The 21,024-nt window shown below is 38.2% G+C and overlaps 2 protein-coding genes across 2 annotated transcripts in view; both read left to right on the plus strand.

The window, feature by feature from the left end:
- tpte (transmembrane phosphatase with tensin homology) overlaps positions 1-21,024 on the plus strand; it is a 137,875-nt gene that overhangs the window by 48,197 nt on the left and 68,654 nt on the right. The gene's annotated exons all lie outside the window — the stretch shown is intronic.
- The window catches only part of thsd1 (thrombospondin, type I, domain containing 1), a 51,307-nt gene that overhangs the window by 11,015 nt on the left and 19,268 nt on the right, over positions 1-21,024 (plus strand). The window contains exons 2-6 of the mRNA XM_045690262.2: positions 1,536-1,668; positions 6,496-6,690; positions 7,210-7,457; positions 7,604-7,815; positions 20,700-20,810. Of these exons, the coding sequence (XP_045546218.2) occupies positions 1,608-1,668; positions 6,496-6,690; positions 7,210-7,457; positions 7,604-7,815; positions 20,700-20,810 (827 nt within the window). The 5' untranslated portion in view covers positions 1,536-1,607. The remainder of the gene's footprint in view (positions 1-1,535; positions 1,669-6,495; positions 6,691-7,209; positions 7,458-7,603; positions 7,816-20,699; positions 20,811-21,024) is intronic.

Consider the following 21,024-nt stretch of genomic DNA (forward strand, 5'->3'; position numbering starts at 1 on the left):
CTTCAGTGCAGCTTTTGACATTATCAATCATATTCTGCTGCTGGAAAAACGGTTGTGTTATGGCTTTACACCCCCTGCTATAATGGCTTTACACCCCCTGCTATAATGGCTTTACACCCCCTGCTATAATGGCTTTACACCCCCTGCTACATTGTGGATAAAGAGTTACCTGTCTAACAGAACACAGAGGGTGTTCTTTAATGGAAGCAAACACAAAGACAGACAGTGTATTCCCTCTATCACCAGACAGAGAGTTATTTTTCCACACTGTATGGAAAAACTATATCAGGGAGGGGAGAGAGGAAAAGGAGGGAGGGGAGAGAGGGAGGGAGGGAGGGAGGGGAGAGAGAGGGGGGGGAGGAGAGAGGGAGGGGAGAGAGAGGGGAGAGAGGGAGAAAGGAAAAGGAGGGAGGGGGGAGAGGAGGAAAGGGAGCAGCTCCATTGTGCTTACAGGCAGTTATGTTACGTTTATTTCAGTTAGGAGAGAGTGTGACTGAGCTGAGGGTCACGCTGTGAGTGTGACTGAGCTGAGGGTCACGCCGTGAGTGTGACTGAGCTGAGGGTCACGCTGTGAGTGTGACTGAGCTGAGGGTCACGCTGTGAGTGTGACTGAGCTGAGGGTCACGCTGTGACACTTTACACAGTAATGTTGTACACTTTACTTTACACGATAATGCTGTACCCTTTACATTACACGGTAATGCTGTACCCTTGACACTTTACACAGTAACGACATAATAACCTATGTCCATTACTGACTTTATGCACTGAGCCCACTGAGATAAAGCTGAGGCATTAGCACTAGGAGCTAACAGCTAACATGAGGTTTCATTTTTCAGACCTAGACACTGAAATGAACCCAAAGCAATTTCCTCTGTCTGTATTCTGTCTCTACATGTTGTCAATCACTAGCAGCACCATATCACCAGGTAACATTCTGAGTGTGTTGTCTATCACTAGCAGCACCATATCACCAGGTAACATTCTGAGGATGTTGTCTATCAGCACCATATCACCAGGTAACATTCTGAGTGTGTTGTCTATCACTAGCAGCACCATATCACCAGGTAACATTCTGAGGATGTTGTCTATCAGCACCATATCACCAGGTAACATTCTGAGTATGTTGTCTAGCAGCACCATATCACCAGGTAACATTCTGAGGATGTTGTCTAACAGCACCATATCACCAGGTAACATTCTGAGTATGTTGTCTAGCAGCACCATATCACCAGGTAACATTCTGAGTATGTTGTCTAGCAGCACCATATCACCAGGTAACATTCTGAGGATGTTGTCTAGCAGCACCATATCACCAGGTAACATCCTGAGGATGTTGTCTAGCAGCACCATATCACCAGGTAACATTCTGGGTGTGTTGTCTAGCAGCACCATATCACCAGGTAACATTCTGTGTATGTTGTCTAGCAGCACCATATCACCAGGTAACATTCTGAGGATGTTGTCTATCACTAGCAGCACCATATTTGTTTGTATTGGTGCGTCCTGATTGGTCTGTGTGTGTGTTTCCTCAGAGCATTTAGGATGTTGGAGGAGGAGTGTCATGTGGTGTGACAGTGTGGGGGTTCCGGGGCTCACGCATCGGAATGCCACAGGGTTCCACGCCGACTCCGCTGCTCGTCCTCCTATTGGCCACGCTGGGATACGGTGAGTGGGAGGGGCTTGAGGGTTTTAGTGCTGGCCTGGAACAAAACTTTGTCACAGGGTTCCACACAGCTGCTCCTCTTCCTATTGGCCACGCTGGAATGGAGCGTCATATCAATCAATCAAATGTATTTATATAGCCCTTCTTACATCAGCTGATATCTCAAAGTGCTGTACAGAAACCCAACCTAAAACCCCCAAACAGCAAGCAATGCAGGTGTAGAAGCACGGTGGCTAGGAAAAAACTCCCTAGAAAGGCGGGAATATAGGAAGAAACCTAGAGAGGAACCAGGCTCTGAGGGGTGACCAGTCCTCTACTGGCTGTACTGGGTAGACCAGAGGAACCAGGCTCTGAGGGGTGACCAGTCCTCTACTGGCTGTACTGGGTAGACCAGAGGAACCAGGCTCTGAGGGGTGACCAGTCCTCTACTGGCTGTACTGGGTAGAGAGGAACCAGGCTCTGAGGGGTGGACCAGTCCTCTACTGGCTGTACTGGGTGGAGAGGAACCAGGCTCTGAGGGGTGGGCCAGTCCTCTACTGGCTGTGCTGGGTAGACCAGAGGAACCAGGGTCTGAGGGGTGGGCCAGTCCTCTACTGGCTGTGTCGGGTGGAGAGGAACCAGGCTCTGAGGGGTGGACCAGTCCTCTACTGGCTGTGCTGGGTAGACCAGAGGAACCAGGCTCTGAGGGGTGGGCCAGTCCTCTACTGGTTGTGTCGGGTGGAGAGGAACCAGGCTCTGAGCGGTGGGCCAGTCCTCTACTGGCTGTACTGGGTAGAGAGGAACCAGGCTCTGAGGGGTGGACCAGTCCTCTACTGGCTGTACTGGGTGGAGAGGATCCAGGCTCTGAGGGGTGGGCCAGTCCTCTACTGGCTGTACTGGGTAGACCAGAGGAACCAGGCTCTGAGGGGTGGGCCAGTCCTCTACTGGCTGTGCCGGGTGGAGATTATAACAGAACATGATGCTCGGTAGCAGGCTGTGATGCTCGGTAGCAGGCTGTGATGCTCGGTAGCAGGCTGTGATGCTCGGTAGCAGGCTTTAATGCTCGGTAGCAGGCTGTGATGCTCGGTAGCAGGCTGTGATGCTCGGTAGCAGGCTGTGATGCTCGGTAGCAGGCTGTGATGCTCGGTAGCAGGCTGTGATGCTCGGTAGCAGGCTTTAATGCTCGGTAGCAGGCTGTAATGCTCGGTAGCAGGCTGTGATGCTCGGTAGCAGGCTGTGATGCTCGGTAGCAGGCTGTGATGCTCGGTAGCAGGCTGTGATGCTCGGTAGCAGGCTGTGATGCTCGGTAGCAGGCTGTGATGCTCGGTAGCAGGCTGTGATGCTCGGTAGCAGGCTATGATGCTCGGTAGCAGGATGCAAAACAATGAAAATAAATTATGCCGGGTACTGTTTCCTCTTTCCCAAATGTGATCGTTATCAATGTTGTCTTTTTAATGTCAGTGACTTGTAAGTAGATATGTACTTTCTTTGTTTCGCATATTTACCTTTTGACACATGCACTGTGCACACACACACACACACACACACACACACACACTGCATTCAGAAAGTATTAGTCCACATGTTGTTACAGCCTGAATTCATAATGGGTTAAATTGATGTTTCTTCTCACTCATCTACACACAATACCCCATAATGACATCACAATACCCCATAATGACATCACAATACCCCATAATGACATCACAATACCCCATAATGACATCACAATACCCCATAATGACGTCACAATACCCCATAATGACGTCACAATACCCCATAATGACGTCACAATACCTCCATAATGACGTCACAATACCCCATAATGACATCACAATACCCCATAATGACATCACAATACCCCATAATGACATCACAATACCCCATAATGACGTCACAATACCCCATAATGACGTCACAATACCCCATAATGACGTCACAATACCTCCATAATGACGTCACAATACCCCATAATGACATCACAATACCCCATAATGACGTCACAATACCCCATAATGACGTCACAATACCTCCATAATGACGTCACAATACCTCCATAATGACGTCACAATACCCCATAATGACGTCACAATACCCCATAATGACAAAGTGAAAAGGGTTTTAGAACTTTTTGACAATGTTGTGAAAATGAAATACAGAAATATCTCATTTACATAAGTATTCACACCCCAGAGTCAATACATGTTAGAATCACCTTTGGCAGCGATTACAGCTGTGTCTTTCTGGGTCAGTCTCTAAGAGCTGTGAGTCTTTCTGGGTCAGTCTCTAAGAGCTGTGAGTCTTTCTGGGTCAGTGTCTTAGAGCTGTGAGTCTTTCTGGGTCAGTCTCTAAGAGCTGTGAGTCTTTCTGGGTAAGTCTCTAAGAGCTTGGAGTCTTTCTGGGTCAGTCTCTAAGAGCTGTGAGTCTTTCTGGGTCAGTCTCTAAGAGCTGTGAGTCTTTCTGGGTCAGTGTCTTAGAGCTGTGAGTCTTTCTGGGTCAGTCTCTAAGAGCTGTGAGTCTTTCTGGGTAAGTCTCTAAGAGCTTGGAGTCTTTCTGGGTCAGTCTCTAAGAGCTGTGAGTCTTTCTGGGTAAGTCTCTAAGAGCTGTGAGTCTTTCTGGGTAAGTCTCTAAGAGCTTGGAGTCTTTCTGGGTCAGTCTCTAAGAGCTGTGAGTCTTTCTGGGTCAGTCTCTAAGAGCTGGGAGTCTTTCTGGGTCAGTCTCTAAGAGCTGTGAGTCTTTCTGGGTCAGTCTCTAAGAGATTTACACACCTGGATTGTACACCATTATATAATTCTTCAAGCTCTGTCTAATTGGTTGTTGATCATTGCTAGACAGCCATTTTCAGGTCTTGTCATAGATTTTCATGCCGATTTAAGTCAAATCTGTAACGTCGGCCACTCAGGAACATTCAATGTCGTCTTGGTAAGTAACTCCAGTGTAGACTTGGCCTTGTGTTTTAGGTTATTGTCCTGCTGAAAGGTGAATTCATCTCCCAGTGTAGATGTGGCCTTGTGTTTTAGGTTATTGTCCTGCTGAAAGGTGAATTCATCTCCCAGTGTCTGGTGGAAAGCAGACTGAACCAGGTTTTCCTTCCAAAATCCTAGAGGACTTAAATCTGCTTGAAAATCTATGATAATGGCTGTCTAGCAATGATCAACAACCAATTAGACAGCTTGAAGAATTAAAAAAAGAATAATGGGTAAATGTTGCACAATCCAGGTGTGTAAAGCTCTTAGTTTTTTTTTCAAATACCAGCAACAGTGTGTGAAAACCTTGTGAAGACTTACAGAAAACGTTTGACCTGTGTCATTGCCAACAAAGGGTATATAACAAAGTATTGAGATAAACTTTTGTTATTGACCAAATACTTATTTTCCACCATAATTTGCAAATAAATTCATAAAAAATCCTACAATGTGATTTTCTGGATTTTTTTTCTCATTTTGTCTGTCATAGTTGACGTGTACCTATGATGAAAATTACAGGCCTCTCTCATCTTTTTAAGTGGGAGAACTTGCACAATTGGTGGCTGACTAAATACTTTTTTGCCCCACTGTATGTACATACATATATTACACACATATATACATATATATATATACTTTTTATTTTAGAATTTTTCTTCTACTTTGACATTACTGTATTTTGTGTAGATTGTTGAAAATAAATAAAGTACAATTAAATCCATTTTAATCCCAATTTGTAACACAACAAAATCTGGAAAAAGTCAAGGGGTGTGACTTTCTGAAGGCACATAAACACACATGTTGATTTCTATAAATACACACTTTTTAAAAAAAAATCTCAGTTCTCTTTGTTCTACTCTACCTTTTGCTATTGATCTTTGTCCCAAATGGCACCCTATTCCCTATGGGTCCTGGTCAAAAGTAGTGCACTAAATACGGTATAGGGTGCCAATAGGGACATACCTTTTTAGTATGAAGGTCAACCAAACCCATTCAACCCTGCTGAGAGAGGAAAGACCACTGGGACAGGAAATAAAGGGAGGGAGGGAGAGAGGGAAAGGGAGGGAGGGAGAGAGGGGAAGGGAGAGAGGGAGAGAGAGAGGGGAAGGGAGAGAGGGAGAGAGGGGAAGGGAGAGAGAGAGTGTTGAAGAGATGGAGGGAGATGGTTGAAGGGAGGGGCAGTCTGTTCCTCCACCCTCTTCCCTTTGTAGGGTGTGACAGGATGTGACCTATACACAGAGGCATTCACACATCACAATGCCACTGCAGCCCTGTACTACAAAGATACAGAGAGAGACGGACAGAAATAGAGAGAGACAGAGACACACAGAGACAGGTAGAGAGAGACAGAGAGACAGGTAGAGAGAGACAGAGAGACAGGTAGAGAGAGACAGAGAGACAGGTAGAGAGAGACAGAGAGACAGGTAGAGAGAGACAGAGAGACAGGTAGAGCGAGACAGAGAGACAGGTAGAGAGAGACAGAGAGACAGGTAGAGAGAGACAGAGAGGCAGGTAGAGAGAGACACAGAGACAGGTAGAGAGAGACACAGAGACAGGCAGAGAGAGAGAGACAGATACAGGCAGAGAGAGACACAGAGACAGGCAGAGAGAGAGACAGACGGATACACAGAGACAGGCAGAGAGACACAGATACACAGACAGGCAGAGAGAGAGAGAGAGAGACAGACCGAGACAAACTCAGACAGACTGACTGAGAGACAGACAGACGGACAGAAAGAGATGCAGAGACAGAGAGGCAGACAGAGACACAGAGGCAGACAGACAGACAGACAAACAAACACAGAGATACCATAATTGATGAAATGGACTAAAATCTACATGATTTTTCTTACTGTCTACCTGCTCCCTTCTCTGACTGAACAGCTATGGCTGGCCTCCACCTGTGGCCATCCGTCCATGTTGCCCTTAGCAACAGCAGTGTGTTCCTCAACTACGACACCGCAGAGCGCAATGCTTCCTCCGACATCCGGAACATGACCCTAACTCTGGTTGACACGGAAACGAACGCCACCCTGCTCACCAGGACCCTGCCGGCCAACCAATCAGAGGGGAGATTAGGTTAGTGCTCTGGTTTCTACTTGGTCTAATGACATCGTCTGTAGACAACCAGCCTTATACTTTTTTTTTTTTTTTACTGAATGTCGGAGCCGTGTATTTAGCGAGGACATTTGAGGTTTCCTGCATTATTGATGCATTTTACGTGAAACTACATTTCATGGCGGCCATGTTGGCTCCTCATGGGCAATATTGACCAATAGCAGTTCACAGAATTTTCTGAATTTGTACAAGATTCCAAATTCTCGTCATGAATGGAGAAATAGAACTCTGTAAAGCGCTAACATTTCATTCACTCTAAAAGCTGGACAAACTCTCTAAATACTGTACATGTACTCTGTTGTAGGAAGCATTTCATTTCATTCTAAAAGCTGGCCAAACTCTCTAAATACTGTACATGTACTCTGTTGTAGGAAGCATTTCATTTCATTCTAAAAGTTGGCCCAAACATTTCATTGAACTATGTACACACTACGCTGTATCCAATATTACAAATACACTTTTGATCTGACTTGATTTTAGAGTTCAACTGCTCCTGCTTCCTGTACGCTGGAACGTTCCACTTCCGCCTGGAGCAGATTGACTACGCAACCGCCAATTCTAATGCTAATGCTAGCCTAACGGATAGAGATGGGAATGGGGTTGTTACTACTACTACTACTACTACGACTACTACTGCCACCTGGTGGTGGAGCTCTGAGCTTCAGGTGGAGTGGCCGACCTTTCACATTGCCGTGGACCGAGCCAGCAACCAGTCAGGATCCTTCCAGGTGAGGAGAGGGTCTGTATGTGTGGATGGATGGTTGGTTGTTAAACTTAATGATAGCCGGAACATAATAGCTGTTATTTATCACCTTTAGGTATCGTTCAAGTTGAGCCACTGCTGTCTAACCCTCATCCCCTTTGTCTCTCCCAGGTGGGTATCTCGACCAATGAGCTGTTCCAGTCCTGCTCCTCTGGCCTTGGTTCCGCCCTCTTCCTGGAGGTCAGCTACCTGGAGTTCAACCAGATTGGTCGAAATAGCATCGACAAGGTCCGCGCCCGCACACGGCACCCAATCAAAGAGCTGCATTCTCAGACGGTGGATCTGTTGTGTGCGTTTCATTTCACGGAGCGAGACTTCATCAGGTACACTGGTTGTTTTACCATATTTTTAACATGAATTCAATGAAGGAGTGGGGCAGTTTATTGGATAGAGTGTTTTAGGCTGCGTTTACACAGGCAGTCCAATTCTGATCTTTTTTTTCTTCTCCCCCCCCCCCCCCCCCCCCCCCCCCCACACACACACTAATTGGTCTTTTGACCAATCAGATCAGATGTGATGTTGATTTTTGTCTATCCCCCACAAGACGCGCACGTTCACCACACGCAGGTTAAAATACCGAAACCCACTGTGAACCAACTGTATTAATTAGGAGACAGGTCGAAAGACACATGAAACATTCATGGAGATGTAGCTAGCATTTCGTTGCTAGCTAATTTGTCCTGGTAAATTATTTGACCTGAAATGAGTTTGGTCCTTTTTGTATGCTGGATCTTTGTAGTATTCTTACCCATTTTGAGTCGTACAAAATCATGTGTTTTCTACCCAAAGATAAAAGGGGAAACCTAGTTTAGTTTTTAGTTTTCTTTGGATTAGTCTCTCCTTTTGAATTAGTCTCTCCCCTTTTGGATTAGTCTCTCCTTTTGAATTAGTCTCTCCTTTTGGATTAGTCTCTCCCCTTTGATTAGTCTCTCCTTTTGAATTAGTCTCTCCTTTTGAATTAGTCTCTCCTTTTGAATTAGTCTCTCCTTTTGAATTAGTCTCTCCCCTTTGAATTAGTCTCTCCTTTTGAATTAGTCTCTCCTTTTGGATTAGTCTCTCCCCTTTGATTAGTCTCTCCTTTTGAATTAGTCTCTCCTTTTGAATTAGTCTCTCCTTTTGAATTAGTCTCTCCTTTTGAATTAGTCTCTACTTTTGAATTAGTCTCTCCTTTTGAATTAGTCTCTCCTTTTGAATTAGTCTCTACTTTTGGATTAGTCTCTCCTTTTGAATTAGTCTCTCCTTTTGAATTAGTCTCTCCTTTTGAATTAGTCTCTCCTTTTGAATTAGTCTCTACTTTTGAATTAGTCTCTCCTTTTGAATTAGTCTCTCCTTTTGAATTAGTCTCTCCTTTTGGATTAGTCTCTCCCCTTTGATTAGTCTCTCCTTTTGAATTAGTCTCTACTTTTGAATTAGTCTCTCCTTTTGAATTAGTCTCTCCTTTTGGATTAGTCTCTCCTTTTGAATTAGTCTCTCCTTTTGGATTAGTCTCTCCTTTTGGATTAGTCTCTCCTTTTGAATTAGTCTCTCCTTTTGAATTAGTCTCTCCTTTTGAATTAGTCTCTACTTTTGAATTAGTCTCTCCTTTTGAATTAGACTCTCCTTTTGAATTAGTCTCTCCCTTTGATTAGTCTCTCCCTTTGATTAGTCTCTCCTTTTGAATTAGTCTCTCCTTTTGGATTAGTCTCTCCTTTTGAATTAGTCTCTCCTTTTGAATTAGTCTCTCCTTTTGAATTAGTCTCTCCTTTTGGATTAGTCTCTCCCCTTTGATTAGTCTCTCCCCTTTGATTAGTCTCTCCTTTTGGATTAGTCTCTCCCCTTTGATTAGTCTCTCCTTTTGGATTAGTCTCTCCCCTTTGATTAGTCTCTCCTTTTGGATTAGTCTCTCCCCTTTGATTAGTCTCTCCTTTTGGATTAGTCTCTCCCTTTGGATTAGTCTCTCCTTTTGGATTAGTCTCTCCTTTTGGATTAGTCTCTCCCCTTTGATTAGTCTCTCCTTTTGGATTAGTCTCTCCCTTTGGATTAGTCTCTCCTTTTGAATTAGTCTCTCCTTTTGAATTAGTCTCTCCTTTTGGATTAGTCTCTCCCCTTTGATTAGTCTCTCCTTTTGGATTAGTCTCTCCCCTTTGATTAGTCTCTCCTTTTGGATTAGTCTCTCCCTTTGATTAGTCTCTCCTTTTGAATTAGTCTCTCCCTTTGGATTAGTCTCTCCTTTTGGATTAGTCTCTCCCTTTGATTAGTCTCTCCCTTTGATTAGTCTCTCCCATTGGATTAGACTCATTTTTTGATTAGTCTATAGAATAATAGTATAATTCCCAGCCCTATATACTATTATACTACTATTATACTATATAGGGCTGGGAATAATACTACTACTATACTATATAGGGCTGGGAATTATAATACTATACTATATAGGGCTGGGAATTATACTACTACTATACTATATAGGGCTGGGAATTATACTACTACTATACTATATAGGGCTGGGAATTATACTATTATACTATATAGGGCTGGGAATTATACTACTATACTATATAGGGCTGGGAATTATACTATTATACTATATAGGGCTGGGAATTATACTATTATACTATACTATATAGGGCTGGGAATTATACTATTATACTATATAGGGCTGGGAATTATACTACTATTATACTATATAGGGCTGGGAATATTACTATTATACTATATAGGGCTGGGAATTATACTACTACTATACTATATAGGGCTGGGAATTATACTACTACTATACTATATAGGGCTGGGAATTATACTACTATTATACTATATAGGGCTGGGAATTATACTATTACTATATAGGGCTGGGAATTATACTACTACTATACTATATAGGGCTGGGAATTATACTACTATTATACTATATAGGGCTGGGTATTATACTACTATACTATATAGGGCTGGGAATTATACTATTATACTATACTATATAGGGCTGGGAATTATACTACTATTATACTATATAGGGCTGGGAATTATACTATTATACTATATAGGGCTGGGAATTATACTACTACTATACTATATAGGGCTGGGAATTATACTACTATTATACTATATAGGGCTGGGAATTATACTATTATACTATATAGGGCTGGGAATTATACTATTACTATATAGGGCTGGGAATTATACTACTACTATACTATATAGGGCTGGGAATTATACTACTATTATACTATATAGGGCTGGGAATTATACTATTATACTATATAGGGCTGGGAATTATACTATTACTATACTATATAGGGCTGGGAATTATACTATTACTATACTATATAGGGCTGGGAATTATACTATTATACTATATAGGGCTGGGAATTATACTACTATTATACTATATAGGGCTGGGAATTATACTACTATTATACTATATAGGGCTGGGAATTATACTACTATTATACTATATAGGGCTGGGAATTATACTATTATACTATATAGGGCTGGGAATTATACTATTATACTATATAGGGCTGGGAATTATACTATTATACTATATAGGGCTGGGAATTATACTACTACTATATAGGGCTGGGAATTATACTATTATACTATATAGGGCTGGGAATTATACTACTACTATACTATATAGGGCTGGGAATTATACTATTATACTATATAGGGCTGGGAATTATACTACTACTATACTATATAGGGCTGGGAATTATACTATTATACTATATAGGGCTGGGAATTATACTATTATACTATATAGGGCTGGGTATTATACTACTATACTATATAGGGCTGGGAATTATACTACTACTATACTATATAGGGCTGGGAATTATACTATTATACTATATAGGGCTGGGAATTATACTATTACTATACTATATAGGGCTGGGAATTATAATACTACTATATAGGGCTGGGAATTATACTACTATTATACTATATAGGGCTGGGAATTATACTATTATACTATATAGGGCTGGGAATTATACTACTACTATACTATATAGGGCTGGGAATTATACTATTACTATATAGGGCTGGGAATTATACTACTACTATACTATAGAGGGCTGGGAATTATACTACTATTATACTATATAGGCTGGGAATTATACTACTATTATACTATATAGGGCTGGGAATTATACTACTATTATACTATATAGGCTGGGAATTATACTACTATTATACTATATAGGGCTGGGAATTATACTACTATTATACTATATAGGGCTGGGAATTATACTACTATTATACTATATAGGCTGGGAATTATACTACTATTATACTATATAGGGCTGGGAATTATACTATATAGGGCTGGGTATTATACTACTATACTATATAGGGCTGGCAATTATACTATTATACTATATAGGGCTGGGAATTATACTACTACTATACTATATAGGGCTGGGAATTATACTATTACTATACTTTATAGGGCTGGGAATTATACTACTATTATACTATACAGGGCTGGGAATTATACTATTACTATACTATATACGGCTGGGAATTATACTATTACTATACTATATAGGGCTGGGAATTATACTACTACTATACTATATAGGGCTGGGAATTATACTATTATACTATATAGGGCTGGGAATTATACTATATAGGGCTGGGAATTATACTACTATTATACTACTATTATACTATATAGGGCTGGGAATTATACTACTATTATACTACTATTATACTATATAGGGCTGGGAATTATACTACTATTATACTACTATTATACTATATAGTGCTGGGAATTATACTACTACTATACTATATAGGGCTGGGTATTATAATACTATACTATATAGGGCTGGGAATTATACTATTACTATACTATATAGGGCTGGGAATTATACTATTATACTATATAGGGCTGGGAATTATACTATTATACTATATAGGGCTGGGAATTATACTATTATACTATATAGGGCTGGGAATTATACTATTATACTATATAGGGCTGGGAATTATACTATTACTATACTATATAGGGCTGGGTATTATACTACTATACTATATAGGGCTGGGAATTATACTATTATACTATATAGGGCTGGGAATTATACTATTATACTATATAGGGCTGGGAATTATACTATTATACTATATAGGGCTGGGAATTATACTACTACTATACTATATAGGGCTGGGAATTATACTATTACTATACTATATAGTGCTGGGAATTACACTATTACTATACTATATAGGGCTGGGAATTATACTATTATACTATATAGGGCTGGGAATTATACTATTATACTATATAGGGCTGGGTATTATACTACTATACTATATAGGGCTGGGAATTATACTACTACTATACTATATAGGGCTGGGAATTATACTATTATGCTATATAGGGCTGGGAATTATACTATTACTACACTATATAGGGCTGGGAATTATACTATTATACTATATAGGGCTGGGAATTATACTACTACTATAAAATATATAGGGCTGGGAATTATACTACTATTATACTATATAGTGCTGGGAATTATACTACTATTATACTATATAGGGCTGGGAATTGTACTATATAGGGCTGGGTATTATACTACTATACTATATAGGGCTGGGAATTATACTATTATACTATATAGGGCTGGGAATTATACTATTACTATACTATATAGGGCTGGGAATTATAATACTACTATATAGGGCTGGGAATTATACTACTATTATACTATATAGGGCTGGGAATTATACTATTATACTATATAGGGCTGGGAATTATACTACTACTATACTATATAGGGCTGGGAATTATACTACTATTATACTATATAGGGCTGGGAATTATACTATTACTATATAGGGCTGGGAATTATACTACTACTATACTATATAGGGCTGGGAATTATACTACTATTATACTATATAGGGCTGGGAATTATACTACTATTATACTATATAGGGCTGGGAATTATACTATATAGGGCTGGGTATTATACTACTATACTATATAGGGCTGGGAATTATACTATTATACTATATAGGGCTGGGAATTATACTATTACTATACTATATAGGGCTGGGAATTATACTATTACTATACTATATAGGGCTGGGAATTATACTACTACTATACTATATAGGGCTGGGAATTATACTACTATTATACTATATAGGGCTGGGAATTATACTACTACTATACTATATAGGGCTGGGAATTATACTATTACTATACTATATAGGGCTGGGAATTATAATACTACTATACTATATAGGGCTGGGAATTATACTATTATACTATATAGGGCCTGGAATTATACTATTATTATACTACTGTTATACTATATAGGGCTGGGAAATATACTACTATTATACTATATAGGGCTGGGAATTATACTACTATACTATATAGGGCTGGGAATTATACTATTATACTATGTAGGGCTTGGAATTATACTACTATACTATATAGGGCTGGGAATTATACTATTATACTATATAGGGCTGGGAATTATACTATATAGGGCTGGGAATTATACTATTACTATACTATATAGGGCTGGGAATTATAATACTACTATCCTCTATAGGGCTGGGAATTATACTATTATACTGTATTGGGCTGGGAATTATACTACTACTATACTATATAGGGCTGGGAATTATACTATTACTATACTATATAGGGCTGGGAATTATAACACTACTAACCTCTATAGGGCTGGGAATTATACTATTATACTGTATTGGGCTGGGTATTATACTACTACTATACTATATAGGGCTGGGAATTATACTACTATACTATATAGGGCTGGGAATTATACTATTATACTATATAGGGCTGGGAATTATACTACTACTATACTATATAGGGCTGGGAATTATACTACTTACTATACTTATATAGGGCTGGGAATTATACTACTATTATACTATATAGGGCTGGGAATTATACTATTACTATACTATATAGGGCTGGGAATTATACTATTACTATACTATATAGGGCTGGGAATTATACTACTATTATACTATATAGGGCTGGGAATTATACTATTATACTATATAGGGCTGGGAATTATACTACTATTATACTATATAGGGCTGGGAATTATACTATTATACTATATAGGGCTGGGAATTATACTACTACTATACTATATAGGGCTGGGAATTATACTATTACTATACTATATAGGGCTGGGAATTATAATACTACTATACTATATAGGGCTGGGAATTATACTATTATACTATATAGGGCTGGGAATTATACTACTATTATACTATATAGGGCTGGGAATTATACTATTACTATACTTTATAGGGCTGGGAATTATACTACTATTATACTATACAGGGCTGGGAATTATACTATTACTATACTATATACGGCTGGGAATTATACTATTACTATACTATATAGGGCTGGGAATTATACTACTATTATACTATATAGGGCTGGGAATTATACTATTATACTATATAGGGCTGGGAATTATACTATATAGGGCTGGGAATTATACTACTATTATACTACTATTATACTATATAGGGCTAGGAATTATACTACTATTATACTACTATTATACTATATAGGGCTGGGAATTATACTACTATTATACTACTATTATACTATATAGGGCTAGGAATTATACTACTACTATACTACTATTATACTAAATAGGGCTGGGAATTATACTACTATTATACTACTATTATACTATATAGGGCTGGGAATTATACTATTATACTATATAGGGCTGGGAATTATACTATATAGGGCTGGGAATTATACTACTATTATACTACTATTATACTATATAGGGCTAGGAATTATACTACTATTATACTACTATTATACTATATAGGGCTGGGAATTATACTACTATTATACTACTATTATACTATATAGGGCTGGGAATTATACTACTACTATACTATATAGGGCTGGGAATTATACTACTACTATACTATATAGGGCTGGGAATTATACTACTACTATACTATATAGGGCTGGGAATTATACTACTACTATACTATATAGGGCTGGGAATTATACTACTACTATACTATATAGGGCTGGGAATTATACTACTACTATACTATATAGGGCTGGGAATTATACTACTACTATACTATATAGGGCTGGGAATTATACTACTATACTGTATAGGGCTGGGTATTATACTACTATACTGTATAGGGCTGGGTATTATACTACTATACTATATAGGGCTGGGTATTATACTACTATACTGTATAGGGCTGGGTATTATACTACTATACTATATAGGGCTGGGTATTATACTACTATACTGTATAGGGCTGGGTATTATACTACTATACTATATAGGGCTGGGTATTATACTACTATACTATATAGGGCTGGGTATTATACTACTATACTATATAGGGCTGGGTATTATACTATTATACTATATAGGGCTGGGAATTATACTACTATTATACTATATAGGGCTGGGAATTATACTACTATTATACTATATAGGGCTGGGAATTATACTATATAGGGCTGGGTATTATACTACTATACTATATAGGGCTGGGAATTATACTATTATACTATATAGTGCTGGGAATTATACTATTACTATACTATATAGGGCTGGGAATTATACTATCTATACTATATAGGGCTGGGAATTATACTATTACTATACTATATAGGTCTGGGAATTATACTACTATTATACTATAAAGGGCTGGGAATTATACTACTATTATACTATATAGGGCTGGGAATTATACTATTATACTATATAGGGCTGGGAATTATACTACTACTATACTATATAGGGCTGGGAATTATACTATTACTATACTATATAGGGCTGGGAATTATAATACTACTATACTATATAGTGCTGGGAATTATACTATTATACTATATAGGGCCTGGAATTATACTATTATTATACTACTATTATACTATATAGGGCTGGGAAATATACTACTATTATACTATATAGGGCTGGGAATTATACTACTATACTATATAGGGCTGGGAATTATACTATTATACTATATAGGGCTTGGAATTATACAACTATACTATATAGGGCTGGGAATTATACTATTATACTATATAGGGCTGGGAATTATACTATATAGGGCTGGGAATTATACTATCACTATACTATATAGGGCTGGGAATTATAATACTACTATCCTCTATAGGGCTGGGAATTATACTATTATACTGTATTGGGCTGGGAATTATACTACTACTATACTATATAGGGCTGGGAATTATACTATTACTATACTATATAGGGCTGGGAATTATAATACTACTATCCTCTATAGGGCTGGGAATTATACTATTATACTGTATTGGGCTGGGTATTATACTACTACTATACTATATAGGGCTGGGAATTATACTACTATACTATATAGGGCTCGGAATTATACTATTATACTATATAGGGCTGGGAATTATACTACTACTCTACTATATAGGGCTGGGAATTATACTATTACTATACTATATAGGGCTGGGAATTATACTATTACTATACTTTATAGGGCTGGGAATTATACTACTATTATACTATATAGGGCTGGGAATTATACTATTACTATACTATATAGGGCTGGGAATTATACTATTACTATACTATATAGGGCTGGGAATTATACTACTATTATACTATATAGGGCTGGGAATTATACTATTATACTATATAGGGCTGGGAATTATACTACTATTATACTATATAGGGCTGGGAATTATACTATTATACTATATAGGGCTGGGAATTATACTACTACTATACTATATAGGGCTGGGAATTATACTATTACTATACTATATAGGGCTGGGAATTATAATACTACTATACTATATAGGGCTGGGAATTATACTATTATACTATATAGGGCTGGGAATTATACTACTATTATACTATATAGGGCTGGGAATTATACTATTATACTATATAGGGCTGGGAATTATACTATTACCATACTATATAGGGCTGGGAATTATACTATTACTATACTTTATAGGGCTGGGAATTATACTACTATTATACTATATAGGGCTGGGAATTATACTATTACTATACTATATAGGGCTGGGAATTATACTATTACTATACTATATAGGGCTGGGAATTATACTACTATTATACTATATAGGGCTGGGAATTATACTATTATACTATATAGGGCTGGGAATTATACTACTATTATACTACTATTATACTATATAGGGCTAGGAATTATACTACTATTATACTACTATTATACTATATAGGGCTGGGAATTATACTACTATTATACTATATAGGGCTAGGAATTATACTACTACTATACTACTATTATACTAAATAGGGCTGGGAATTATACTACTATTATACTACTATTATACTATATAGGGCTGGGAATTATACTACTATTATACTACTATTATACTAAATAGGGCTGGGAATTATACTACTACTATACTACTATTATACTAAATAGGGCTGGGAATTATACTACTATTATACTACTACTATACTATATAGGGCTGGGTATTATACTACTATACTATATAGGGCTGGGAATTATACTACTACTATACTATATAGGGCTGGGAATTATACTACTACTATACTATATAGGGCTGGGAATTATACTATTATACTATATAGGGCTGGGAATTATACTACTACTATACTATATAGGGCTGGGAATTATACTATTATACTATATAGGGCTGGGAATTATACTACTACTATACTATATAGGGCTGGGAATTATACTATTATACTATATAGGGCTGGGAATTATACTACTACTATACTATATAAGGCTGGGAATTATACTATTATACTATATAGGGCTGGGAATTATACTACTACTATATAGGGCTGGGAATTATACTATTATACTATATAGGGCTGGGAATTATACTACTACTATACTATATAGGGCTGGGAATTATACTATTACTATACTATATAGGGCTGGGAATTATACTATTACTATACTATATAGGGCTGGGAATTATACTATTGCTATCCTCTATAGGGCTGGGAATTATACTATTACACTATATAGGGCTGGAAATTATACTACTACTATACTATATAGGGCTGGGTATTATACTACTATACTGTATAGGGCTGGGTATTATACTACTATACTATATAGGGCTGGGTATTATACTACTATACTGTATAGGGCTGGGTATTATACTACTATACTATATAGGGCTGGGTATTATACTACTATACTGTATAGGGCTGGGTATTATACTACTATACTATATAGGGCTGGGTATTATACTACTATACTATATAGGGCTGGGTATTATACTACTATACTATATAGGGCTGGGTATTATACTATTATACTATATAGGGCTGGGAATTATACTATTATACTATATAGGGCTGGGAATTATAATACTACTATTATACTATATAGGGCTGGGAATTATACTATTATACTATATAGGGCTGGGAATTATACTATTATACTATATAGGGCTGGGAATTATACTATTATACTATATAGGGCTGGGAATTATACTACTATACTATATAGGGCTGGGAATTATACTACTACTATACTATATAGGGCTGGGAATTATACTACTACTATACTATATAGGGCTGGGAATTATACTACTATACTATATAGGGCTGGGAATTATACTACTACTATACTATATAGGGCTGGGAATTATACTATTACTATATAGGGCTGGGAATTATACTACTATACTATATAGGGCTGGGAATTATACTACTACTATACTATATAGGGCTGGGAATTATACTACTACTATACTATATAGGGCTGGGAATTATACTATTACTATATAGGGCTGGGAATTATACTACTATACTGTATAGGGCTGGGAATTATACTACTACTATACTATATAGGGCTGGGAATTATACTATTATACTATATAGGGCTGGGAATTACACTACTACTATACTATATAGGGCTGGGAATTATACTACTATACTATATAGGGCTGGGAATTATACTACTACTATACTATATAGGGCTGGGAATTATACTACTACTATACTATATAGGGCTGGGAATTATACTATTACTATATAGGGCTGGGAATTATAATACTACTATACTATATAGGGCTGGGAATTATACTACTACTATACTATATAGGGCTGGGAATTATACTACTACTATACTATATAGGGCTGGGAATTATAATACTACTATACTATATAGGGCTGGGTATTATACTACTATACTATATAGGGCTGGGAATTATAATACTACTATACTATATAGGGCTGGGAATTATAATACTACTATACTGTATAGGGCTGGGAATTATACTGTTATACACATTATCCTCACACAAGTCTGTATTCACTTTTTAATAAGGAAATAGACTATTTGGGTTTTCACATAGAAATAAGTTGCCCCCCCCCCCGTCTACAAAAAATTTAAATAAATCCCAGCAACCCCAAACTACTTCCTGTCACTTTGCCCACTGGAGCTGCTTCTTCTTGCTTGTAGCTGATAGGAGGGGAACCCGGTGAGGTCATCTGCTGTAACACCCCATCCGTTACAACGATCGACCAAGATGCCGTTCTGCACACCACTGTTGTACCACGCCGTTATTTGCCTGTTTGTGGACCGCCTGTTAGCTTGCAGGCGCTCTTGTCCTTCTCCTTCGACCTCTCATCAACGAGCTGTTTTCACCCACAGGACTGCAGCTGACTGGATGTTTTTTTGTTTGTCGCACCATTCTCAGTAAAAACCTAGACACTGTCGTGCTTGAAAAGCCCAGTAGGGCGACCGTTTCTGAGATACTGGATCTGGCGAGCCTGGCACCGACGATCATACCGACGCTCAAAGTCTCTTAGTCTCTCATTTTGCCCATTCTAACGTTCAACTGAACAGTAACTGAATGTCTTAATGCCTGTCTGGCTGCTTTATATAACAAGCCATGACCACATGACTCACTGTCTGTAGGAGCGATCCATTTTCCTGTATAGGGTGGTGTACCTAATAAACTGTCCACTGAGTGTGTATTATATACAGCATGCCAGTTAGCTGATGCTTTTAGCCAAAGCAACTTAGTCATGCTGCGTCACATTTTACCTGTGTCATCTATTTACTTCTTGTCTAAAAAAAAGTATCATATTTTTATTTGTCTTATGTGAGTGTGAAGCACTGCAATTTATTGTTGTAAATGTGTGTTTATAAATAAAGTTTTTATTTTATTTGACCACAGGGTGGCGCTGCGCTCCCCTCACACAAACCAGGATGTCAAGTCATCTGGTCCTCTCTACCTCTCTAGGATCTTCTCCTATAAGCTACTGGTGGACAACATCAACTCCTACAGGTACACACACACACACACACACACACACACACACACACACACACACACACACACACTTTTGCAAAGTATTGTATTAAACCAAAATACAGTGCGAACATAAGCAAGCATTTAAAGTTAAACAAGTTCTCACGTACATAATGCGTATCAGCCAATTAAAATTGTGGATTTACTTGCATGTGACAGAAAGCGAAATTGTAGCTGGTCCCATAAGATA

The sequence above is a fragment of the Salmo salar genome, chromosome 11, assembly GCF_965601325.2.
Source record: "Salmo salar chromosome 11, fSalSal1, whole genome shotgun sequence".
In the NCBI taxonomy this organism is placed as follows: domain Eukaryota; kingdom Metazoa; phylum Chordata; class Actinopteri; order Salmoniformes; family Salmonidae; genus Salmo; species Salmo salar.